A 12517-nucleotide genomic window follows, 5' to 3' on the forward strand; every position below is an offset into this window, starting at 1 on the left:
GTCGATCAACAAAAGTACAACTAATGATCTATTAGAAGAGGCACTAGTTTGTTAACTGGACGTTTATAGGTTGAAGATGACGTGCGAACAGTTGCAACACGCACTAGTCCATCCGCACCAGGATGCACTTGTTCAACTATAGCAAGTTTCCATGTAAGTGGAGGTAGGTGATCTTCCTTCACTAAGACCACTGTTCCTGGTTCCAAATTCTTCTTTTGGGTGTTCCACTTGGTCCTCTGCTGCAGGGAATGCAAGTAGTCCTTTGACCAACGATCCCATAGTTGTTGGTACATCTGCTGCAATTTCTGCCATCTGGATAAACTGGATTCTTTGATGTAAGTTAGACTAGGCTCAGGAAAACTAGTTAGGGGTGCACCAATAAGGAAATGGCCAGGGGTTATAAAACTGGGATCTGTAGGGTCATGTGACAATACTGTGAGGGGCCTGGAGTTAAGACAGGCTTCGATTTGAACTAAGAGTGTTTCAAGTTCTTCGAAAGTGAGAGCAGAGTTCCCTACGATTCTCCTCAGGTGATGCTTCATGGACTTCACTCCTGCTTCACAAAGTCCAGCCATATTTGGGCTATTGGGTGGTAGAAAATGCCATTTGAATCCTTCCTGAGCTGCATGGTCTTCTAAAGACTTGTTGAAGTCTGATGATTGGAATACATTCTTCAAGTCTTGTAATTCGCGATTGGCACCGACGAAATTTCTTCCGTTATCGCTGTACAAGTTCAAACATTTTCCTCTGCGTGCCGTAAATCTTCGCAAAGCTGCAATGAATGACTTGGTGCTGAGATCTCCGACCAATTCTAGGTGTATGGCCTTTGTGGCAAAGCATACAAATACTGCTACATATGCTTTCAACCTTAATTTGCTTCTAGTGATTGACGGCTTGATGATAATTGGTCCAGCGTAATCAACTCCAGTGTTTAGAAATGGTCTAGTGGACTGTATTCTGGATGGTGGTAATTGTCCCATGAGTTGGTTGGAAATAGATGCTCTTAATTTGAAATAAATGAGGCACTTATGCAGAATAGCTCTGACCACTTGTCTGGCTCTTGGTATCCAGTACTCCTGTCGTAATGAAGATATAAGGAGTTGTGGTCCTGCATGTAATAACCGGTGGTGTTCTGAAAGAATGATCAATTCAGTTAAATGATGCTTCGGTGGCAATATGATTTGATGTTTGCTATCATATGGTAGCTGCGAGTGTCTAAGTCTTCCTCCAACTCTGAGTACTTGCTTGTTATCGAGGAAAGGATGCAAGTCTGACAGTTGACTATCCTTTGACACCTGACTGTTAGAAGACAATTCTCGTATTTCCTTTCCATAAACTTCGTGTTGCACGCTTCTAATGCAAGTATGCAATGCTGATCTTAAGTCACTTGCTGACAATGATCCTGTGTGTTTCTCTTGTTTGTTCCTCGCATTGTGTAGAAATCTCAAACAATATGCAATCACTCTTTGAAGTTTCAATAACGACGAAAATCTGCTGATGAATTCTATTTTTGGTACATTTGTGACTAGACTTACTGTAGTTGTTCTTTGTTCTTCAAGTTCGTCGAGTTCGAAGTCATCATCCCTTGACGATGTTGGACTCGAAGGCCATGCTGTTGCTGGAAGTGATAGCCAATCAGGGCCATGAAACCACATTTGAGAGGTGTGTAGTGAGTCTACATTTGTCCCTCTGCTGATTAAATCTGCGGGGTTCTGTGCTGACACTACATGTTTCCAGTACTGAGGCTTAGTACATTCTTGGATTTGTGAAACTCTATTCGCTACAAAGGTTTTCCATCGTCTTGCAGGTGAAGCAAGCCATGCCAGTACGATCTTCGAATCGGTCCACAGATTGATTCTACTGACTTCCAATTGTAGTAGTTGTAACACCTTGTGTGTTAGTTTCGCCAGCAACAAGGCAGCGCACAATTCAAGACGAGGAAGAGTGATTCTTCTTATAGGTGCCACACGCGAACGTGAACAAAGTAAATGTACAGTGGTTTCACCATTTTCATTTGTTGATCTAAGATACAAACAACAGCCATATGCAACTTGCGATGCATCTGAAAATCCGTGGAGTTGAATGTCAACCACTTTTCCTTGAACTAGCACAAATCTGTTAACTTGTATCTGATTAATGTTTGGTAACTGTTGAAACAAACGTTTCCACTCCATGTTGAGTTGTTCTGGTAACTTATCGTCCCATTCCATGTTATGGAACCATAATTGTTGTAGAAATATCTTGTAAGAAATTACTATTGGACTCACTAGTCCCAAAGGATCAAAGATTGATGCGACAATAGAAGCTACTTGTCGTTTAGTGATGTTGTCTTCATAACATGACACTATCTCCTTGTTATTTGCTTGCAATTTATCGGTGACTGGATCCCACGTGAGGCCTAAAGCCGTAACGCTCGCTCCCTTGTCAAACTGAAATGGTAGTTGCATTTCTCTATGAGTAGCTGGTACTGCTTCAAGAAGTTCTTGATGATTAGAACACCATTTCTTCAAAGTGAATCCTGCTGAATTCAGTAAATCGATTAGTTCTCCTTGCAATTGTCTAGCTTCTTCAATACTGTTAGCTCCAGTGAGGAGGTCATCAACGTAAACATCTCGTTGTAAAACTTTGGATGCATTCGGAAACTTGGTTGCTTCCTCTTCAGCTAACTGCTGCAATGTTTTGGTCGCCAAACGGTGATGATGCCAAACCAAATGTGACTCTTGTGAGCTCGAACGTTTGTACTGACATTTCTGTAGATTTTCTCCAAAGTATGCGTTGAAACTTAGTGTCATCTGGATGAATCAGAATTTGTCTGAACATCTTCTCGGCGTCTGCCGTAAATACAACCTTGTGAGTTCTGAAGCGAAGTGCTATAGACTGAAGATCGTCATGTGTGGTTGGACCGACCATCAGTATATCGTTTAATGAGACTCCATTTGTTGTTTTTGCTGATGCATCAAAAACAATTCTGGTCTTCGTGCTGCTGCTGCTAGGTTTGAATACTGGATGATGTGGTAAATAGTATGACACGTCATCAGCTTCATTTGGATCTGGTTGTACTGGCTTCATGTGTCCCAACATTTCATACTCCTCGAGTATTCTGCCATACTCCTCTTTCAACTTTGGTTGTTGTTGAAACCTCTTCTCTAACTGATGTAATCTGAATAATGCCTGGTTGTATGAATGTCCTAGCTCTGTATGATTTGATCGAAATGGGAGACGAACAATGAAACGCCCTGTTTCATCTCTGGTGCTGTGTTGATTGAAGTGGTTTTCACAAGCTACTTCTTCAGCTGTTTTTGGTTTCGAGTACATTTCCTCCAACTCGAAAAAACGCCGTAATTGAGAATCCAAATTATCCTCCATGCGTACAAAACATGCTACTGTGGGTGTACTAGGTTCTACAGGCTGTTCCATCCGACCAGCTAAAATCCAACCTAATTCAGTATTTTGAAGAACTGGATAGTTTTCATCTCTCGTTTGTCTTTCAGGAAGAAGTAAGTGCAAGTAAAGTTCCGATCCAATTAGTAGATCTATCCCTTCTGGTTTGTAGAAATCTGGATCTGCTAACTCAATGTCGGTTGGTAGGTTCCAATGTTCATGATGAATAACTTGAGAAGGTACGTTCCCTGTGATGCGTGGGAGTATCAGACAAGTAAGTGAAGTCTGGAAGTCTGCCATTCTTGAGCGCAGCTGAATGTCTACACTGTGCTTGGCTTCCGATGAAACATTATTGATTCCTCTGATTGGAATATGATTTTTCTGCTTTCGTAACTGTAGTCTCTGAACAAGATCTTCCTTGATGAAATTTGACTGAGACCCACTGTCCAGGAGAGCTCTACATGTATGTGGCTGTCCCCTAGAATCGATGACTTCTACTAAAGCTGTTGATAGCAGAACGTGTGATCTTGGTTTACTCTTAAATGTGCAGTATGAAGATTGTACTGAAGTTGTCCTTGCAGCTTCATTCCTCGTGTCTGGTGAGTCATTCCTTGGTTGGTCTTGCCTTAGAGGACCTCCTCGTTTACCGCCTTCGTCTGGATGCAACAGTGAATTGTGTTTCAATCCACAGCGTCTACAATTCCCTGAAGTACAGTTCCTAAAATTATGATTCGATCTGAGACAATTATAACAAAGTTTGTTGTTGAACACACACTCTTGTTTCTGCTTCAGACTTGCGCCTGCAAAAGACTTGCATGAATATAAGGAATGTGCTAATTTACAGAAATAGCATTGTGTATTTGTAGTTGTCAGGTAAGAATTTGACTGACGGATGTGTTTCTGTTTAGGGCTAACCTTGTGTTCATTGACATTTTTGTTTACGTGAACAGACTTCATTGATTCCAAAGCTTGACATTTTTGTTCTAGAAAGGTAAACAGTTCCTTTAGTGTAGGGAACGACTGATCGGTATGGCTTCATTCCCATTCCCTTCTTGTGTGAGAATCAAGTTGAGCCAAAAAATGATGTATCAAAATAACATCTTCTAACGGTGTTTGTAATTCAAGGGCTCGAAGAGCATTTAAGTTACTGGTGACGTCATTGATGAACTGACGTAATTCTGTGGCATTTTCCTTGTTAATTGCGTTCACATGCAAGATGTTATTGACATGACTTGCTGCTATCAGTCGTTTATTCTCATACCTATCTTTCAACAATTGCCATGCAATATCATAATTTGAATCGGTCATGGGCAAAGTATCGATAAGTGTTCTTGCTTCAGATTCTAATGATGAACGTAAGTAGTGGAATTTCTGTATTTTAGGAATATTGTCATTTGTGTGAACCATAGCCTGAAATGCATCTGAATATGCTAACCAATCCTGATAATTACCGTGAAACGTGGGTAAAGATACCGTGGGTAATTTAATGTGCTTGGTGCCTAATGATGAAGCATTATTTACAACATCCGATCCATCTGTAGGTGCAGCTTGTGCTTGTTTATATTTCTCTATAATGGATTCCATTTTACCCCGTACCTTGTAGTAAACTTCTTCAAAATCCTCCCTGTGAGGTTCGTGATTCTCGTTTATATCTTCTACTTCTAAACGTGTTTGAACTTCATCATATTTTTCCCACAAAGGTGTTAAATTCTGCAAACGGACCCTTACTTCTTGAACTTCCCCCGTATCTTCAAAGGCATTGACAAATGCTTGTGTTCGTGTTAACTGGCCCCTAAATCCAGCTCTCCTACGTATCAACACTCTTTTCTCTTCTTCATCCATCGCGAAGGAAAGAGGGCAAGATATGTAGGAAATTGTACGTGAGGAAAGAGTAAACAAAATATGGTGCGAGCCTAGCTAACTACTGACCTTGATCTGAAGCTTCCCTGGGTGTTGGCGATGACGTCACTTCAGCCGACAGCAGGATACTGTAGTGGATGCTTGAAACTGTCCAAATTTATGATACTCAGTCCCGTGATGAGTTATCGTAGCAGATAACTGATTGTCCACTGAATACAACCTTGTATAATTCGGTCTTGTAACAAAACATTCGACGTACGCACGATAACGATACGGAATGTCTGTTCAAACCACACGCGTAACGGTTGTGATTGAAAATTAGACGTGATACTTAATAAGTACTGTGACACACAAAGTACTACGATTGAGCACATAACATGCAACCGTACATTGACGTAAGTACGAATGTCAGTACACTTCTGTAACTGGAACACTGCATACAAAGTCACTTCGACACCGCGCGAAAACACTCGTTCTTCCCGTGGCGGGCGAGTTGAGACGTTTGTTCTGATGCGTAACACGTCATATCTCATAGAGATTGTTCACTTGGTAAACTAATCCGGCCCGAAGGACCATAAAATGTTGCGTTTCATATTTAAACACTGGACTGATTATATACACTATTTAATGTACACTGACACTGGACTACATTGGAATGGAGTCGACCACCGTGTAGCAATGTCTATCGTTGTTCTCTCGTACAGTGCGGGTATTTCCCGATAAGTACCACGCCCTGCACAGTCTCCGAAGAAGAGAGTCTGCACTGTCCTGCCACCTAGTGGCGACAAGTATAATGAATATTTAGAATATACAAATTTTCACACATTGATAACACAAATAATAATACATACAGTAATCTATCCCAAACACCACCTATCCCTGGAGTAGGACCCGCTCTGAAGGTGAGCACTGGATGTTCCGAGACGTTAACAGCTCGCAGGTAAACACCCTGTCTCTTTTTCAGACAGACATCCTAAAATAACAAGAAAAGAGAATGCAATATTATAGAAAACTCACCACAATTCCCTTGGTACATCCTGTGATGGAATTTAACCTGAAAAAGAGAAGAAAACTTGTAGTAAACAGAATGAACGAAAAATACTAATATGTCTACCTGAAATAAAGACAAAATGCACAATCCTGCAACACTGATAACCTCCAGAACAACAAGAAATGGATTAAACTAAGTGTTAAATATTAAGGAAAATATCATTACTTATCTTTTGGATGAATCCTTTCTTGGAAGTGAATGGTTCAGATGGATCCTTCTTGTTTCAGACATCTGCATCTTAATCATCTTTAAGTCCCCTTCTCTTAGAACCTGGAATGTAGTGACGTTCTTCTGTGAATATTGCTTCACTATATTCATGAAGTGCAACCAAAAAATATTATATTTTGTGCTTATTACCAGGTGTGCCGGTTAATAATTCTTAATTTCGTCGCTGGATGGTGCTGGAAGCAAGGGTTGGTGCACAGTCTGAACTGTTACATCAGTGTGTTGCCAGGACAATACTAGTCAAAATGCCATGGATGTGCAGCCAAGTACGAGTGATCGTGATATTGGGTTTGTGTGGGAAACATGTTGACCTTCAAACCAAATAAGGAGCATGTCCTGCTTTTCTTGTTCAATCAAAAGAAAAACGCGAGTGAAAGCCATCGTATCCTTGTGGAAACGTACTGTGACAATGTCCTAATGCATGATGCATGTGTGCGTTGGTTTTGACGATTGAAAAGTGGTGATTTCAACTTGTAAGACAAAGATCGCAGGGCCACCCGAAAAAATTGCAAGCACTGTTGGACGAAGATGATACTCAAATGCAACAACAACTTGCAGAGAAGTTAAATGTTGGTCGGCAAACCACATCTGATCGTCTTCATGCCATGGGTAAGATCCAGAAGGCAGGAAAATGGGTCCCACATCATCTGAACGACAGATAAATGAAAAAGCTAAAAACGCACGGTGTGTGAAGTGTTGCTTTCTCGGCATGAAAGAAAGTGTACCAGGAGCTTCTGAAACCAGGTGAAACAGTGAATGCATTCGCTACCATCAACAACTCATCAATTTGAACCATGCATTGATCGAAAAGTGCCCAGATTGGGCGACAAGACATGGAAAAGTGATTTTGCAGCATGACAATGCCTCATCACACAGCAAAAGGCATCAGAGACACCATTTCTGCACTCGGCTGGGAATTCTTGCCCCACCTGCCATACTCACCAGACTTAGCCCCTTCAGACTACCACTTTTTTTCATCAATGGCTCACTTACTTTCCAAACAACACCTCAATAATTACGAAGATGTCGAACAATGGCTTGCTGACTGGATCACTTCAATATGTGAACGATTTTTCTGGAAGAGCATCCTCAATTTGACGGACAGATGGGCACAATGTATAGCTAGCGATGGCGCATATTTTGAATACAGCATTTGTTACCTTTCTCCCCAGATACACTTGTTTTCTTTCGGATCAATTAAGAATTATTAACTGGCACACCTGGTATGTTTCTATGAATCTCAGAAGAGAACCAAACTGATGAATGTTATATCAGCTGGATATTAAGATATCTCCCTAAGCCAATCTCTGAAGCTGTCACATTCACAGATATTCACTATTTTGTCTATGTTATTTATGTTCGAAGGACCTTATCAGTTGTGATTCTGTCTCTCTGCCAATGTCGACCATGATAAGGAATTGCATTTGAGGAATTATGGAACCTAAGCTGAACTAATTTTCCTAGTGCAACAACCCTTTCAGGATTGAAACCTGCTAGATAGCTTTTTATTGGGTGCCGCACAACCAACATGTTGAGTTTCATTCCCAGTCATCTGACCCGAGTTTGCTACACTTCATTTCAAGGAGCTCCCCCCATTGTCCTCTCAATGCTGGCTTAACATCAAAACTTTTTCGGTTCTCACCAGGAGTTAAATCTAGGACTGTTTGCAAGAATGGTTGAGTATGCTAACCATTTTATTAAATACAAATCCATGTAAGATAAATAGACAGATGAAATTACAAAGTGCTTTCTGTTGCCTCACAGTTACATGTAACCATTGTATTGAAAAATGACTGGAGCATGGTGCTGATCACATCACCTTCACAATTGGTCAAGATTCACAGGTGTCTTACTCCCTCCTCCCATATGCCTACATGGGATGTTCCAATGTATATGTTGTAGCTTTACGCTTTCACCTGTGATATATAAATTCAATAATGCTTTTGTTATAATGCGAAGCAGTTTTTATTGTGTAAGAGTAAATATTTAATTCCCATTTATCTTTAGAGCATATTTAGGATAAGAGGAAAATGAAATGCAAAATTTACAGCTTCTTAGACACCAAGTTTAATGGTGAAATACAACATCTTTTTTTGGTGGTATAAATGTTGAAATTTTGCACTGTATATTTAATTTATTAGCTTGCTATTTATAATTTCTACATATAACTAGTTTTAACAGTTTTCATTACTAATCACAAATTAATATTATATGAGGAGATAACACTGAACAACAATATATTACATTTTTTACTTTCTTTACTTTGAAAGCACATTCCATAACCAGCTGCAAGTTTAACTGATATATTTTTCCTTGCTTTGATCTATTACATTCGTAGCATTATTAATTTGTAGACTTATACAAAGGCAAAAATTTCTTAAAATAGACTTAGTCTATAGACATAAATAGAATATCAGCCAATCTTTGGATCTGGAAATAACGCATACAGACAACTCGGGGCTTGAATACTGGATGTTCCTCACCTGAAACAAAGAAACATATTCAAAAGTAGAAATAATTGTAGCATGGAATTCTTGCAAATTTCTGTCATGTTAAAATAATAATAATAATTATCCGTGGTGCAACTGCCCATGAGGGCCAGGGCCTACCTGCAGACTGCCGGCTTCACTCCCACCTGCCGAGTTGGGAGATCATCGAACCAGTTATGGAGCGACATGTATTCAGCATGGCGAACCCCCAATCATTGTTCTAGGTTTCCACGACTGGGTTACGCTACTCATTTGTACCTCCCCAGTATCCTCATGTTGGTGGGTGGCCTCCTATACACTGGCCGAAATGTCAGGAGAAAAGTTATTAGGAGTCTCGAACCTGTGTACATTCCGTAGCTGGACTCTAGAGCATGATGCCTTAGACCACATGGCCATGGTGTGTCATATTACTTTTATGTTATAAATGTTCTACCATGTTACTGCTATGAATTGGAAAAAGAAATCCAATACATGAATTGTAAAAATATGTGAAAAGATTATCAGCACAGATCCAATTCTTGGATGAAATTCTACAGATGGTCCAAAGTAGGGATGTGCCGAAGCCGATTACAGATGTATGAAAATCGGCCGAAATTGACACATCGGCATCGGTATCGGAATCGGCAAAAATCCGATATTTAAACCAGTACAGATTATACTAGAGTTTTTAGCTTCTAATAAGTTTTATATTCTAGTTTTGTAAGATTTATTGAAAATTTGGTTATGATTCATCATTATTGTAGAGTTTTTGTAATAAAATTATTGCAATCTCATTCAGAGGATCAACCTATCTATAAATCGGAAATAAAACAGTACATTGCTGAACCAGGATCTGCTGTTGTATTGGAAATTCAATAATGAATATTCAAACCTGAAGCAAACCCTGAGAAAATACTTGGGCATACATGCTGCATCAGTATTCAGTGATTGAGTGTTCAGTTTTGCTGAACAGATTTGAGATAGGAGAAGGAGTAGGTTACTTCCTGAAGTGCTTCCGAATCTCGTGTTTCTGAAGTTAAATCTGGCAGAACAGGAATTCATTTTGCATTTCAAAGAACTCCTTGTGTACTAATGTTTAATCTCTTGAGAATCCATGTTCTTCTTAAAAGTTCACATAACATTTTGTAGATGCAAATGTAGTACATTCGCATCTCTTGAGAATATATATGTATATACATATGATATGCAATAGAATGTACATAGCAAATTTATTTTTGTCATGCTGAAAATAACATCCCATTTCTGTTTAATAATCTTATATCGGAATCGGTTAAATATCGGCATCGGTATCGGTTCCAAAAAGTATCGGTGAGTACATCGGCATCGGTAAATTTTCAGCTTCGTCACATCCCTAACATAAATGAATGAGAAATCACCTATACCCAGGTGGGCGCTCGAATCTTTGACGAAGCAAATTAATATTTGTTAATCAAGTTGGTATTATAAGCAGGAAAGTGATATCATGCAGAATACACCACTTTGAAAAGGTGAAAATCGTCATACTCTTATAAATGAACTCTCTTATTATTCGATATTTAATTAACTGCAGTTGGGGGGCCTGGGTGGTGGGGGCGAAGTGTCTGACATGGGGCGTCCCCCTACCCCTCTGGAAGCTTGTGTGTCGGCGAATAATACAAATAACTTGTGTTCACTGTCCCTCTTTCATTCAAAGTCTGCCGTTTTCCTTTTCAGCTTTTCCTGCAAAACTTCCTGTCAGCAAGCAAACCGAATTACAGAATTTTTATTGCCCCTCCCTTGCATTAACTTTCATTTCTACTTTAGGCCTGGATTTATGGCACGTACCCGCTACTGCAGGTCAACCTCGCCCGATGTTTGGTGTTTGCTCCCTGAAGCAACGGTGTCCATTGTTCAAAGCGAAACCTTTGTCAGTGGGGAACGGCGAAAAATAGTCTCGGAATACACCCTGGCCGTAAACAAGCTCCCGCCACCCTGACATTGCTGTCAGCTTCCCTCTGAAGTTTGATAAAACTACTTTGTGAAATGTGTTTAATAACGAGTGAAAATGTAGACAGTAGATACTACATGTATTTTGCTCATAAACTTGAAGGCTAAATTTACAGAATAAAAAGAACAGCTACAACATTCCTTCATCTGATTTACAGAAAGGCCAAGCGGGACTGGACCCACAGTTTAAAGTGGGGTTCAAATCACAATGTGCCTTCACCGGGTATCGAACCCGGGACCCCTTGATTACAAGGCGACGATGCTACCACTGTACCATTGGCGAGTCCCCTCATAGAACAAAGTTTCCTTCTACGACGATTATACAGAACTTAGTGCACTTCCTTCATTTGAAATCTATTCTATATCAGCCTCAGTATTTCGTTATTACAATCCAAGAAATAGTATTCTCCTTAAATAAGAAATAAAGAAATAAAAAAAAAAGATTGGAAATAATCTTCAAACTGACGTAAAAAAATCGAATCCAACCACCTGCAGAATGCCTGAGGGAAACAACAAGAATTTTCTCAACAAAAACATATCCGAAATTTCCATAACATTCTAATAATTTCGCAACCCGTGCAAATAATCATGTGGTAAAATCTTGTCGTGGTTCCCTGTAAACACTAAAATCACCAAAATACTTCTTTCCATATTTCCCGTATTTTCTCCTCCTCTTAGCTGTTCGGAGTGCGATAATGCAAGATTATTTGTCCCTAATTATCTCCTTCTCTTATTCTTGCTTATATCTTGGATTCCTTAATAACTTTCCCAACAACTCCTTATCAATTTGTACTGCCATGTTTCCTACAATGCTTTTCCTACTTCCTAATAACAATTACTTCTGTACACCCTTTGATGTAAAAATTAAATAATAAAAATAAACCATATCCGTCGGTCGGTTTATCTTTCCAACCTATAGAGCTGAGACTATTTTTACAAGATAAACCTCGGACGCAGACATTCCACGATCTTTTGGCCCCTCCTTCCACCTTCTCTACATGCCCTTTTACTTGATGTTATTCAGAATTGTAATAGTGTCTGGAGTACTATCGTAACATAAAGTTATTAACCTGAAATATTTTTTTTTTAAAAAATGGGGAGTAACGCTGTGTTTCGAAAGAGTATAGGAAATAAGTGTAGGTATTCATTCATGCCTCTCTCTAGAATAGTCTTCTTTTTTTGACTTAACACACGCTTATCAACGTTTCTAATTGAAATACTTTATTCCAAGCAAACAAGTATTTGCAACTGATTAAAAATGTTGCTTTTATTTTTTCGAGACATTCGAGACGAGACGAGGCTTTTCAAAAGCCGTCCCATCCCGTCTCGTGTCTCGTCTCGAAAACGAGACGAGAAAGGCATTCTGTCTCGTCCCGTCTCGAATTTCAAAAGGCTTGTCCCGTCCCGTGAGCAACACAACAACAACAGAATCAGTTTTCCAAAAACTTTTCACGATAAACACACGTTCCTGCAAGGAGTACACCATTCTTACTGTGTGACCTGATCACAATAACGCAACTTTTCAGCACAACAATTACGCAAAAGC

The 12517-nt window shown here is 39.6% G+C and overlaps 3 protein-coding genes across 3 annotated transcripts; all 3 read right to left on the reverse strand.

Annotated features, from left to right (window-relative positions):
• Nucleotides 1-20: 20 nt before the first annotated feature.
• Nucleotides 21-2447, reverse strand: LOC145991707 (uncharacterized). Its single transcript, XM_083127764.1, has one exon. The coding sequence runs from the start codon at nt 2445-2447 to the stop codon at nt 21-23; it is 2427 nt and encodes an 808-aa protein (XP_082983890.1).
• A 211-nt stretch (nt 2448-2658) lies between these two features.
• On the reverse strand, nt 2659-4338 carry LOC145991708 (uncharacterized). Its single transcript, XM_083127765.1, has one exon. It carries the CDS (start codon nt 4336-4338, stop codon nt 2659-2661), a length of 1680 nt encoding a protein of 559 aa, XP_082983891.1.
• A 78-nt stretch (nt 4339-4416) lies between these two features.
• Nucleotides 4417-5223, reverse strand: LOC145991709 (uncharacterized). Its single transcript, XM_083127767.1, has one exon. The coding sequence runs from the start codon at nt 5221-5223 to the stop codon at nt 4417-4419; it is 807 nt and encodes a 268-aa protein (XP_082983893.1).
• Between the last annotated feature and the right edge of the window lie 7294 nt (nt 5224-12517).

This window comes from Lepisma saccharinum, chromosome 8 (assembly GCF_977018435.1).
Source record: "Lepisma saccharinum chromosome 8, izLepSacc3.1, whole genome shotgun sequence".
NCBI lineage: Eukaryota > Metazoa > Arthropoda > Insecta > Zygentoma > Lepismatidae > Lepisma > Lepisma saccharinum.

Bases quoted from the DNA above. Each gene is read 5' to 3' on its own strand.
- LOC145991707 (XM_083127764.1), bottom strand. From the start codon at position 2,447: ATGCAACTACCATTTCAGTTTGACAAGGGAGCGAGCGTTACGGCTTTA.
- LOC145991708 (XM_083127765.1), bottom strand. From the start codon at position 4,338: ATGAAGTCTGTTCACGTAAACAAAAATGTCAATGAACACAAGGTTAGC.
- LOC145991709 (XM_083127767.1), bottom strand. From the start codon at position 5,223: ATGGATGAAGAAGAGAAAAGAGTGTTGATACGTAGGAGAGCTGGATTT.